The sequence below is a fragment of the Aotus nancymaae genome, unplaced genomic scaffold (genome assembly GCF_030222135.1).
Source record: "Aotus nancymaae isolate 86718 unplaced genomic scaffold, 86718_ANA_hifiasm-v0.15.2.pri h1tg000049l, whole genome shotgun sequence".
In the NCBI taxonomy this organism is placed as follows: Eukaryota; Metazoa; Chordata; class Mammalia; order Primates; family Aotidae; genus Aotus; species Aotus nancymaae.
This window is the reverse complement of record NW_026988463.1, coordinates 26,682,201-26,695,186: the sequence shown is the minus strand read 5'-3', so window position 1 is coordinate 26,695,186 and position 12,986 is coordinate 26,682,201. Positions and strand designations below refer to the sequence as shown.

Genomic DNA, 12,986 nt, shown 5'->3' with positions numbered 1-12,986 from the left:
TAGGGCTGGATGGCTCACCCAAGCATGGGGCATTGAGGACAGGGCTCGACATGGGAGCTTAGCAGTGGGTCTGGAGCTTGGATGGCCCGAAACCCCAGCTTCCTGTCACCCCCGACCATACCTCCCACCCTCTCCGGGAAGGGAAATTACATTTCCCCATTTTAGCAAGGGGTGGCGAAAGGGAAGAGTGAGTGAACACAAAGCTGAAAGTACAAGCAGGACGGAAAGTGAAACTGGGCACAGCCCCCAGTATAAGACCCCCCCTACCCAGGAGATGGCTGACCAAAGAGGCTGGGCCCCGGCATGGACCAGATGGCAGGCGACCTTGGCTGGCGTGAGTTTGAAGCCAGGGGTGGGGGGCTTGGCTGAGTTTGGGCAGAGGATGGATGAGCTTGGCTGGTGCAGATGGGGGCTGAGAGCTGAGAGCAACAACTTGACCAAGACTAAGGACTCAGCTGGCTACAGGATGGGAAGAAGGCTAGCGTAACCGGGTGGGGCCCTGAGGCAGTGGGGTGGTGGTTTGACCCAGGGCCGGGCAGAGGATGGGAAAGAAGCCTTGGCTAGCGGGAATGGGGAGGGTTCGACCAGCAATTTGACAAGGACCAGGTCTAGGCAGATCAATGAAGAGTTTGGAGTGAACAAGCAGAAGCCAAACAGCTTGGCTAAGACTGAGGATGGGGCTGGCTGGAGGAAGAGCAGAAGGAGGCACTAGCACGAGTGGGGCACTGGGACCAAGGCATCAGCAGCAGCTTCACTGGGCCAAAGGTCTTTAGTTTGATGCTTGAAAGGAGGTTCAATCTGCGGCTGGTGGCTGCAGAACTCAGGGGCTAGAACCAGAGCAGTAGGCAGAGGAGAAGGTAACATGCCATGTAGGGCAGGTCGGGACCAAAGGCTGGATGACGGAGACAGAACCTTCAAAGGCCAGAGCCAACAATCCAGGATTGGCTACAGAGGGTAAAGAGAGGGTCTGGGGACTCCAGAGCTCAGGTAGGAGATGGCATATCTCACTTATGGTTGCGCTTGATCCACCAGGGCCTAGGGGCACCCACTCCCGTCCCCAGCACTGAGCTAGGAAGAACCCCACTCTGCCTTAAATCTCCAGGATGTCAGAGGGTCCGAGTGGCCTCCGAGCCAGGGAGTCTGAATGCCAGAGATCTTAGGTTAGGCATTGCCCACCATACCTGGAAGTCCATGAAGGAGGTGGATGTCCCTAGAAGCTCCCCTTCACCTTTATCAAGGGGACATTTAGAAGAGCAAAGCCCAGGGGTTAGAGATCAAGAGAGGACAGGGAAGAGGCAGGGAGAGAAGGGAGAGCAGGATGGACTTCGGGTCAGTTTTGGTTTGTGTTTTGCGGAGAACTGTGTAACTTTTGTGCTTGCTAGATTTCCTTTCCCTGAGCGGGAAATTGCTGAAGCTGTCCTCTTCCTAGAGCCCCCACCTCCTACCCCTCTTTCCAGGAAAACAGGTCAAGAAGCACACTCAGAATTCAGCCACTCTAGGCTGGGCGCAGTGGCTCATGTCTGTAATTCCAGCACTTCGGGAGGCCAAGGCGAGTGGATCACCTGAGATCAGGAGTTCAAGATCAGCCTGGCCAAATGGCAAAACCCCATCTCTACTAAAAATTAGAAAAAAATTAGCCAGGCTTGGTGGCATATGCCTGTAATCCCAGCTACTCGCTGAGATTACAGATGAGGCAGGAGAATCGCTTTAACCCGGGAGGTGAAAGTTTCAGTGAGCCAAGATTGTGCCACTGCACTCCAGCCTGGGCGACAGAGTGAGACTCTTTTTTTTAAAAAAAAAAACAAAACTCCCACATTGTCGATTCTCCCCAGGCAGGTTCCCCTGCCAGGATCCACCTGCCGTGTGGAGGCTGGACCAACCTGTCCTTTTGACTCCCTGGGATAGAGCCTCGGGCATTGCCAGCCCATCCCTGGGGACCACATGGCCAGTTCAAGCCATCAGAGCTGCCTGGCTGAGCCCAAGGAATCCCTGGCAGAACATGGTGTGCCCACTCCTGGGGCAGGTGGCTGCCTCCCTCTGCATTCCCTGGGGAAAACCCATGGGCTCTGCATTTGGAAAAATCTGGAATCCAGTCCTGGCTCCCCACCTTCTGGCTATTTGACCTTGGGCAAGTCAACCTCACTGAGCCTCATCCGCAAAATGGGGAGAACAATAGCACTGAGTCTGCCACACGTGGTTGTGCAGGTCGCTCGCTGGAAAAGGCATTTGGCCAAGGGAGTTTATGGGGATCAAAATCCAGCCTCTGTCCTGGCACAGTGGCTCGTGCCTGTGATCCCAGCAGTTTGGGAGGCTGAGGCAGGAGTATCTCTTGAGGCCAGCAGGAGTTCAAGACCACTCTGGGCAACATAGTGAGACCCTGTCTCTACAAAAAAAAAAAAAAAAAAAAAAGAAATAATTAGCTAGGCACAGTGGTGTGTCCCTGTGGTCCCAGCTACTGGGGAGGCTGAGGCGAAAGGATCATTTGAGCCCAGGAGTTCAAGGCTACAGTGAGCTGTGATCACACCACTGCACTCCAGCCTGAGTGATGGAACAGAACTCTGTTAAAAAATAAAGGAAAAGGATCAGGCTTCTGGTCTTTCTGCAAAAGTGGGCACTCCATATGGAGATGCCATATGAGGGCCGTGCTGGCTGCATTGTGGGGTTTTATTTTGTTTTGTTTGAGACGGAGTCTGGCTCTGTCATCCAGGCTGGAGTGCAGTGGCGTTATCTTAGTTCACTACAGTCTCCGCCTCCCGGGGCTCAAGTGATTCTCATGCCTCAGCCTCCTGCGTAGCTGGGATTACAGGCATGCGCTACCACGTCTGACTAATTTTTGTATTTTTTAGTAGAGACAGGGTTTCGCCATGTTGACCAGGCTGGTCTTGAACTCCTGGCCTCAGGTGATCTGCCCGCCTCGCCCTCCCAAATTGTTGGGATTACAGGCATGAGTCACTGCATCTGGCCTCTATTGTGGTTTTGAGGGGGCAGTGAAATGATGCTGGTGAAAGTGCCTGCACCGTGCTCACAGCTAGCACGGGCTCAGAAAAGGCATGCTCCCTTCCTTCCCCCGAGTTCTCAAGCTCTCTCCTCATCTTGTCCAAACTCTCCCCATCTCTCCAGGGCTCAGCCTGTTGCTGCTTCCCTTGCTCCTGGTGCAAGCTGGTGTCTGGGGATTCCCAAGGCCCCCAGGAAGGCCCCTGCTGAGCCTGCAGGAGCTGCAGAGGGAGTTCACGGTCAGCCTTCATCTCGCCAGGAAGCTGCTCTCCGAGGTTCGGGGCCAGGCCCACCGCTTTGTAAGTCTTCCTAATGCAGCTGGTGCTGGGCATGGGCAGACCCCCAATCCCTTCTGGCCCCCACTAACAGACCTTGCCCTCCAGGCGGAATCTCACCTGCCGGGAGTGAAACTGGACCTCCTGCCCCTGGGAGAGCAGCTTCCCGGTGTTTCCCTGACCTTCCAGGCTTGGCGCCGCCTCTCTGTGAGTGAGGGCTGGTGGGGTGGGGCGGAAAGCTCGCTATAGGCTGGGGCCAGGGTGCAAGATGAGGCTGGAGATTGAGCCGGAGATGCACCGGGGATAGAACCTGGATGAGGTTGAGTATGTCATTGGACATAAAGATGAAAGCCAGGCACTGTGACTTACACCTATAAACCCAGCACTTTGGGAGGCCAAGGTGGAAGGACTGCTTGAGGCCAAGAGTTCAAGACCAGCCTCAGCAACATAGAGAGATTCTGTCTCTACAAAAAAACTTTAAGAGTTAGCCAGGCACGGTAGTGCAGACCACTGTGGTCCTAGCTACTCAGGAGGCTGACGTGGGACAATGGCTTGAGCTCAAGAGTTAGAGGCTGCAATGAGTTATGATCATGATGATCATGACACTGCACTCCAGCCTGGGTGACAGAGGGAGACCTTGTCTCAAAAAAAAAATAAATGAACAGCCAGGCGTAGTGGCTCATGCCTGTAATCCCAGCACTTTGGGAGGCTGAAGTGGGCCGATCGCCTGAAGTCAGGAGTTCAAGACCAGCCTGGCCAACAGGAAAAAAACCCATCTCTGCTAAAAAATACAAAAATTAGCTGGGAGCAGTGACTCACGCCTGTAATCACAGCACTTTGGGAGACTGAGGCAGATGGATCACCTGAGGTTGGGAGTTCGAGACCAGCCCAACCAACACAGAGAAACCGCATCTCTACTAAAAATACGAAAATCAGCCAGGTGTGGTGGCATGGGCCTGTGGTCCCAGCTACTCAGGAGGCTGAGGCAGGAGAATTGCTTGAACCCAGGAGGTGGAGGTTGCAGTGAGATGAGATCGCACAACTGCACTCCAGCCTGGGTGACAGAGCGAGACTCCATCTCAAAATATATAATTAAACAAACATACAAACAAACAATAAAGATGAAGCTGGAAATAAGGAAGTGGGGTTGGGAAGAGGTCAGAGTGGAGCTGGGTGTGGAATATGGCGGGCGTAGGACTAGAGTGAGGCTGGAGGTGGAGATCACAGCAGCATGGAGGGGGTGGAGGTGGCACTGGGGTGAGACTGCGGATAGTCAGAGATGAGAAGGTTGGAGATGAGGGTGAACATGAAGCAGGGGATGGAGAAGGGGTGGGGTTGTTGGTGGGGAAGGGAATGGAATGGGGTTGGAATGGAGTTGGAGATGGGATGGGGAGATGGGAAGAGTGACTGTGCACATGGAGCAAGGATGGAGTTGGGGTTAGGAATGGGAACGAGGCTGGAGATGGGATGGAAACGCGTGGCAGGAGGTAGGATGGGACGGTGGAGGAGGAAAGGGCACAGGGCTGCGGGTGGAGGGTGCTGTGGGGACTAGGTGGGGTGGGTTAGAGAAGATCATGGGCATGGGAGTGAAAGGGAGGCTGGAAAAGCAGATGGGGCAGAGGTCCTAGACGGTGGAGATGGATGGGATGGGGACAGAGCTGGGCCCAGGTTAGGAAGAGCTATGGGGATGGATTGGAGGCTGTAGTGTGGAATGGGAAGGGGACCCGGATAGGGAGGAGGTGGGTGTGACGTGGCCATCTTTGGCCTGTGGGCCTTTCCTGACCATCTCCCTGCCCTTCAGGACCCGGAGCGCCTCTGCTTCCTCTCTACCACACTTCAGCCCTTCCATGCCCTGCTGGGAGGGCTGGGGACCCAGGGCCGCTGGACCAACACAGAGAAGATGCAGCTGTGGGCCATGAGGCTGGACCTCCGGGATCTGCAGCGGCACTTCCGCTTCCAGGTAGAGCCCGGCCACCCTCAGCCACCCCAGACCATGCAGGAAAGAAGACTCGCTGGCTCATCCATCGATCTCATGTTCTGAGTGTGTGTGAGTGACAGTGTAAGCGTGTGAGCGTGGCTGTGAGTGGGTGAGTCCATGAGTGTGCGAGTGTGGGGGTCTTGAATGTGAGTGTGTGAGTGTGATTATGTGTGTGTGTGTCTGTGCATGTGAGCGTGACTGTGAGTGGGTGAGTCCATGAGTGTGTGTGTGTGACTGTGTGTCTGTGTGAGCGTGACTGAGTGTGACTGTGAGTGTGTGGCTCTGTGAGTGTGTGTGAGCATGACTGTATGACTGTGACTGTGTGGCTCTGTGTGTTAGCATGACTGTGTGAGTGTGACTGAGTGTGTGAGTATGGGGTCTGTGCATGTGAGTGTGATCGTGACTACATGTGTGTGGGTCATGAGTGTGAGAGTATGTGTGTGTGGCTCTGTGTGGGCATGACTGTGTGAGTGTGTTGGTCCATGAGTGTGAGTGTGTGACTGAGATTGTGTGTGTGGGTCTGTGAGTGTGTGTGTGGGTCCATGAGTGTGTGTGTGGGTCTGTGAGTGTGTGTGTGGCTGTTTGAGCGTGACTGAGTGTGTGGGTCTGTGTGTGTGTGAGCATGACTGTGTGTGTTGGTCTGTGTGAGTGTGTGACTGTGAGTGTGTATGTGTGTGTGTGTGTGCACGTGCGTGCAGCCACACCAGGCCCTGGTGCCACCCCTTAATCTTCGAATTCTCCTGGGGCTCCATCTTGAACAGGAGGCCATTGGGCTGTGAGGTCACTCAGGGTTTGTCCTGAGCGCCCTGCTGTTTCCCTTCTCCCTCTGATTCTCTGACGTCACCCAGATCTTCCAGAACCTTTCAAAGGGAAATCAGAATTTTACCCTTAATGAAATGAGAGTAGAAAATGCAAGCAGCAGGGCCAGGTGTGGTGGCTCACGCCAGGAATTCCAGCACTTTGGGAGGCCAAGGGGGGTGGATCATTTGAGGTCAGGAGTTTGAGACCAGCCTGGCCAACATGGTAAAACCCCATCTCTAAAACTACAAAAATTATCTGGGTGTGGTGGTGCATGTCTGTAATCTCAGCTACTCGAAAGGCTGAGGCAGGAGAACTGCTGGAACTGGGGAGAGAGAGGTTGCAGTGAGCTGAGATAGCGCCACTGCACTCCAGCCTGAGTGACAGACTGAGACAGAAGGGAAGGGGAGGGGAGAGGAGGGGAGGGAACAGAAGGGGAGGGAAGGGGAGGGGAAGGGCGCAGTGGCTCACACCTTTAATCCCAGCACTTTGGGAGGCCGAGGTGGATGGATCACGAGGTCAGGAGTCCAAGACCAGCCTGGCCAACAAAGTGAAACTCATCTCTTTTAAAAAAAAATACAAAAAATTAGCTGGGCATGGTAGCAGGTGCCTGTAATCCCAGCCACTCAGGAGGCTGAGGCAGGAGAATCGCTTGAACCCGGGAGGTGAAGGTTGCAGTGAGCCGAGATCACGCCATTGCACTCCAGCCCAGGTGACAGTGTGAGACTCCATCTCAAAAAAAAAAAAAAGGAAAGAGCAAGCAGCAGGGAAACTGAGCTATGTCACCCTCTGCCTGTTGTTGGCCCAACCCAGGAGCAACCTTAACAGCAGAGAGAAACTTCCTGAGCCGCAGCCCCCAGGGCCGTCCTTGGGGTGACCTAGCTCTGTGAGCATCCTCATGCTCCTTGACTTCCATTTTCTCAAACCGAAAGATTAAGCAGGATGCGCTAGCGGGTGACATCATGGAGGATCACGTAGGGAATGTCCCGGGGAAATCCTGACCTTATGTTCAGTGACGTCATTAGGAGCCGCTCGGCACGAATAGGGAATGAGATTTCACTCCAGTTCTCTGCCTGGCCCCTCCCTGACCCATGGTTTCTTCTCACAGATGCGGGCTGCAGGATTTCACCTCCTGGAAGAGGAGGAGGAGGAGGAGGAGGAAGGGAAGGGGCTGCTCCCAGGGGCACTGGGCAGTGCCTTGCAGGTGCCGGCGCAGGTGTCCTGGCCCCAGCTCCTCTCCACCTACCGCCTGCTGCACTCCTTGGAGCTCGTCTTATCTCGGGCCGTGCGGGACTTGCTGTTGCTGTCCAAGGCCGGGCACCCAGTCCAGGCCCTGGGGTTCCCAACACTGGGCCCCCAGCCCTGATGGGGTGGCTTCTTAGCCCCCTGCCCCTCACCCTTTAGGACTTTAGGATTGGAGTCTTGGCATCAGAGCAGCCTCCACATCATCAGCCTTGGACAAGGAAAGGCTGTTCCAGCCTGCTGCCCCAGGCGCTACCCACTAACTCAAAGCCCCTCCAGTCCTCGCCAGCTATTTATTTCCTGGATACTTATTTATTGTTTAGGGAGATGATGGTTTATTTATTGTCTCGGGGCCTGCTGGTCCTCCAAGGGCAGAGCCCTCATGCTGGGTGCCTAATAAAACACTCTCACCCAACCCTGGCCTCCGCTTCTCTTCGGGGAAGGGTTGCCTGACACCCAGAGGGCAGCGCAGCCTGGAATGGGGTTAGCAACCTCTAACCATCTTGAACCCCTCTCTGCTCCTACATTTTTGGGGTCCCTGGCCCACCTTCCCTACTATGTCCTGCTCAGCCAGGCAGTTGCCACAGTAACCAGCAGAGTTCTGAGCTACTGGAAGCTCAAGGCAGCTCGTCTTTGACTCTGAACAGTGCTCCTTATGCCCTCCTAACCGCTTTCCTTTGGACTGGCCTTGACTCCAGAGGTCTGTGTTACCTCACCCAGTTCTGAGGGTCTTGGTGCAGGGAGGTGGGCTGGGGAGAGGGAGTCGGAGAGGGAGCCTATAAGGAGAATGGTCTCTCTTCTGTCTCAGTCTTCCTTGCAGTCTATTTTTTAATTTTGTTTTTAAAAGATGGGGTCTTTTGCTATGTTGCCCAGGCTGGTCTCAAACTCCTGGTCTCAAGCGATCCTCCCACCTTGGTGTCCCAAAGCTCTGGGGTGACAGGCGTGAGACCCTGTGCCTGGCCTCCTTGCAGTCCAGACAGCTGACTCAGGCTGGGGAGGAACCACGGCAGGAACCCTGAGAGGTGGTCTCAGTGGGGTAGGTGGTCCACCAGCCTGCACTGGAGAATCAGACTCAAGTTCAAGGTCTTCCCAGACATCTGGTTTTGCCTGCTCCATGAATTATACACCAAGACGCTGAGGCCCGGAGGGTGGAGAGGGTGCGTCCACAGTGGCAGAGGGAGCACGGCTCAGTGGCGTCCAAGCGAGGCTTCTGGTCCCCACCCAGGGCCTGGCTTCCAGGGTGCCGGGTCTCAGTCACTGGGGCTTGGGCCGGCCCAGACGGGCATGCAGCTCCTGCATCATGCCAGGGTGCGCGAGGCCAAACCTGGAGGCAGAAGTCAGACCCGTGAGAACAGCTCCCCAGGTGCCCAAGGTCTCTTCCCCACCCCAGCTGAGTCATCCTGTGCTTACCCGTGTCCCAGGGGCCTTTTCCTGGCTGGCACCGGGGTCCCATCATGCCTTGGAGGGCTTGGCTCGTGGGGTTCCTCCGGCTGGAGGAGTCTCTGCTCAGGGGCCGACGGCTCCTCCTCCTCGGAAGGGTTGGGGACTGGGGGCTCCTCCTGCTGCTCTAGGGCCAGGGTCCGACGAAAAGAGGGCCGCGAGCGACGCTGCGAGGAGCTTCTCGAGAGGTGCACGCGGCTCCTTGGGACAGAGACATCTAGGAGGGATCCGGGGAGCAGAGCCTACAGGAAAAGGGGCACGGAGGACAATGGGGCCAGCTTGGGGATTCCACTCGGTCCCTGCCAGACCCCATCAGGAGCCCTCACCTCGCTCCAGCTGCTGGCAGCACCTCCTCTGGCACTGCCGATGGCCTCAGCTGTCTCAGCATTCCCAAGTGACCCCGGTGTAGCTTCTGCAGGGGCCTGGCATGTCGGCCACTCCTCCTGGCCCCTGATGTCCTCCAGGCTTTCTGGCTCAGTCTCCTCGGCCCCTGCCCTCCGGCCCCCAGTCACCGTGAGACCCTCTGCATCAAGGAGCCTTGGTGGCTCTCCCTCGGGGTGGTGATCCCCACGCCGCCCCTTACTGTCTTCCCTCTGTTCTCCCTCCTGCCATCCCGCAGCCTCTTCTTCCAACAGCGTCCGCTCTTCTAAAAGCCCCCCAGCCTCCACCATGGCTCCTGTCCCCTCTGCTGTAGCTGTGTGGGAGCCCGCACCATCCAGTCCACAGCTGTCCTCTGCACCTGCAGATTCCCTGGCCTCTACCCGCCCTCCCCCACGCTCTCCCTCCCTGGCCTCAAAAGCCTCTGCTGGGCCGCCTCTGCCAGTCACCTCTTCCTCTGTTGACCCCTCCAGGCCAAACTCCTGCCCGCCTGCATCCTCTCCTGCTGCTGCCTCCTCCCTTTCTTTCGAGTCCCATCCTTGCCCAAGCGCCCCTTCCAAAGCTTCACCAGCACCAGCAGCGCTGACGTCTAGGACCACCTCACCCCCCATAATCTCAGCAGCCACGGAGCCAATCTGTGTGTCCTCATGGTCATGGAGGCCCACAGCTGCTGCCTGCAGCCTCCAGCCTCTCCCAGGTGGCCTGTCGGCCTCCGCCTTCCCTTCCTTGGTTTCCCTGGCATAGGCCTCTCCCAGTGACTGGCCTGGCCCTGAGTCTGCCCCTGTGCTTCCGTGCAGCTCCTGGTTCTCTGAGACAGACGTCTCTCCCTCCTCAATTCCATACCCCCTGTGTTTGGATGCCGGCCCCTCCCCACCTGCCTCTGGGACTTCTGGCAGTTCGGACTCTCGGTCTCCTTCAGCCTCAGCCTCCGGGATCTGGCCTCCTGCAGCCTCCTCCTCCCGCTGCTCACCATGGGCCGCTTCCTCCTGGGTATTTCCTGGGAAAGCTTCGGAGGCCTCAGGTTTTACAAACCCCACGAGCCTGGGACCTGCCTCCAGGCTCCTCTCCTCTTTGCTCAGGGTGAGAACTCCCCAGAGCTCCGCCTCACCTGCCCACCCTTCCTCGGGTTGCTTGGTTGGGGTCTGGGCACCCCCCATCAGCTCAGGCTCCTGGCCTATGGAGACCCTGTGTGTGAGACCACCCCACTCCGCCCCCAGGGCGCTGCAGCTGGTCTGGGCTACCTCACTCTCCTCCCCTGTGAGCTCCTCCTCAGGCCTGGCCTCTGGGGTTGCCTTCAAGTCAGCAGCTCCTTCAGCCTCTCCATCAGAGGGCAGCTCAGCCGCTGGGTCCCCACTGCTCCCTCTCTCCTCCTGGGCCTCCTCTGCCTGTACCACCTCCTCCAGCCCGGCCCGGTCAGCCCTGATCTCCAAGTGCCGACTCACCTCGGCCTCCTTCCCATGCAGGTCGGCCTGACCCTCAAAGCTCTCCCCTGCCTCCTGGCCTCCCACAACCTCCCTCCCTGCTGTCTGGCTCTCAGCGGCCTCTTCCATTCTCTCAGTGCCCAGGGCCTGGGCCTGTTTGGGGAAAGGGCTCACCTCAACCTCTCTCTCCTCATCCCCCTCCTCCTCTAGGACCCAGACTTTTCCAGTAGCCTCTAGGAGCCTTTCTCCTGGGATTGCTCCATATTCTGTCTCTCTGACTCCTAAGAAGTCAGCCTCCTCCTTGCCTGAGGCTGTCCCGGCCTCCTCCCCACCTGAGGCTGCCTCCTCTCCACCTGAGGCTGCCTCCTCTCCACCTGAGGCTGTCCCGGCCTCCTCCCCACCTGAGGCTGCCTCCTCTCCACCTGAGGCTGCCTCCTCCCCTCCTGAGGCTGCCTCCTCCCCACCTGAGGCTGTCCCGGCCTCCTCCCCACCTGAGGCTGCCTCCTCCCCACCTGAGGCTGTCCCAGCCTCCTCCCCACCCGAGGCTGCCTCCTCCCCACCCGAGGCTGCCTCCTCTCCACCCAAGGCTGCCTCCTCCCCTCCTGAGGCTGTCCCAGCCTCCTCCCCTCCTGAGGCTGCCTCCTCCCCTCCTGAGGCTATCCCGGCCTCCTCCCCTCCTGAGACTGTCCCAGCCTCCTCCCCTCCTGAGGCTATCTCGGCCTCCTCTCCTCCTGAGGCTGCCTCCTCCCCTCCTGAGACTGTCCCGGCCTCCTCCCCTCCTGAGGCTGTCCCGGCCTCCTCCCCTCCTGAGACTGTCCCGGCCTGCTCCCCTCCTGAGGCTGTCCCGGCCTCCTCCCCTCCTGAGGCTGTCCCGGCCTCCTCTCCTCCTGAGGCTGTCCCGGCCTCCTCCCCTCCTGAGACTGTCCCGGCCTCCTCTCCTCCTGAGGCTATCCCGGCCTCCTCCCCTCCTGAGGCTGTCCCGGCCTCCTCACCTCCTGAGACTGTCCCGGCCTCCTCACCTCCTGAGGCTGCCTCCTCCCTGCCTGAGGTTGTTCTGGCCTCCTCCTGGCCTGAGGCTGTCCTGGCTTCCTCCCCATCTAAAATTATCCTGGCCTCCTCCCTACCTGGAGTTGTCCTAGCCTCCTCTCTGCCTAAGCTTGTCCAGTCCTCAGACTCTGCCCCTGGGCCCCACATCCCCTGTGCCTTTCTTCTTTCACTGGCCTCCTCCACCACCGCAACCTCTTCTCCCTTCCCAGCCCCTTCAGCCCCAGGCCCCTCAGTTTCTTCGGCATCTGCCTCCCTGATCCCCTGCTCAGTATCCAGGTTGTCCCCCGCCACCTTTGTCCCGCCGGTACCAGCCTTCCCCTCCCGCTCCCTGTGCCAGGTCCACTCTGACTCCACCCCTCTGGCCATCCCTGGCTGTCTTGCCCTGACCTCTTCTTTCTCCTCCTCCTCCTCCTGTTCCCAGGTTCTCAGCCTCTCCTCTCTGTTCACTTCCTGTTCATCGGGCTCCTGCCTCTCCTGGGCCTGGCCGCTCCTGTCTTGGCAAGCCCTAGACCCTACCTTGGACTTCTTTCTGGCCTCCAAGGGGGCACTTGGCTCCTGGCACCTGGCTGCCTTGGCTGCCTCCCCAGCCCCACTGTCCTGCCTCTCTGCTTGGGACCCATGGGAGCTGCCATCTCCCCAGCCCCAGGTCTGTTCCACAGTTGAGCTTCCTGCTTCACGTCTTCCGTCCTCCCCAGGCCCTCTCAGCCGTCCAGCCCCCTGGCTTTGGCCACCTCTCCGGCCCTCCAGGGCCTCCTGGGCTTCCTCCTCTACAGTCTTCCCTGTCCTTCCCACTGCCACCACCCCCAGTTCCTCAGCCGCCCGCGCCTCCCGCTCTACAGTGGGGACTGTGTCTCCCAAGAGGTAGGAGACAAAGGTGCCGAGGGAATCCTAGAAAAAAAGAGGGAGGGGAGAGGCATTAAGGGGAGTCCCAGTGCTTTCCCGGGGGTCCCTGGCTGGAGGAGCCCAGGTTAAGGAAGAGGGTCCTGGGATCTGGGAGGAGAAGAAGATTTGCAGAAGTAGCCAGAAAGGGCATCGATTAGGGGTATGAGGATGCTGGTGTGGGGGTGGGGACTGAAATTTAGAATGATTAGGCTGGAGCCTGCCTGATCCCAAGAAAGCAATCTCCAGTCCGAGGAGACCAAAGGGAGGAGGGGAAAGGTAGGGCCCCAGGGGAGGTGCCCAGGGGTGAGGCCCCAAGAAACAGGGTGCAAGTATCGGGCAGCTCTTTGCCCCTCTCACCAGTGCCCCCCTCAAGGCCTGGTGCAGCCCAGGGAGGTATAGCCGGAGAAAGTCCATCCTGTCTGTCTCTGTCCGTGTGTCCAGAAAGCTGATAATGACTGTCCCCACCCACCAAGACAAGCCAGTCTTCCCCAGGACCCAAGACACTTCCTCTTCCCCTGTGTCTCCCTGACA

At 58.2% G+C, this 12,986-nt stretch overlaps 2 protein-coding genes across 3 annotated transcripts; one reads left to right on the top strand and one right to left on the bottom strand.

Moving 5' to 3' along the window:
• Positions 1 to 187: 187 nt before the first annotated feature.
• IL27 (interleukin 27) lies at positions 188 to 7,715 on the top strand. Of its 2 annotated transcripts, XM_012464578.3 has the most exons (5): positions 188 to 334; positions 3,121 to 3,293; positions 3,378 to 3,476; positions 5,071 to 5,229; positions 7,154 to 7,715. In XM_012464578.3, exons 1-5 carry the CDS (start codon positions 304 to 306, stop codon positions 7,409 to 7,411), a joined length of 720 nt encoding a protein of 239 aa, XP_012320001.2. In that variant the 5' UTR covers positions 188 to 303; the 3' UTR covers positions 7,412 to 7,715. The 2 variants fall into 2 exon arrangements, with proteins under 2 accessions (XP_012320001.2, XP_012320000.2); XM_012464577.3 differs by lacking the exon at positions 188 to 334 and having other exon boundaries at positions 2,450 to 3,293.
• Positions 7,716 to 8,097: 382 nt separating this feature from the next.
• APOBR (apolipoprotein B receptor) lies at positions 8,098 to 12,963 on the bottom strand. The gene is made up of 5 exons (XM_064362611.1): positions 12,813 to 12,963; positions 11,376 to 12,461; positions 9,054 to 10,847; positions 8,698 to 8,969; positions 8,098 to 8,611 (listed from the first exon to the last, which is right to left on the bottom strand). Exons 1-5 carry the CDS (start codon positions 12,867 to 12,869, stop codon positions 8,542 to 8,544), a joined length of 3,279 nt encoding a protein of 1,092 aa, XP_064218681.1. The 5' UTR covers positions 12,870 to 12,963; the 3' UTR covers positions 8,098 to 8,541.
• Positions 12,964 to 12,986: the final 23 nt, after the last annotated feature.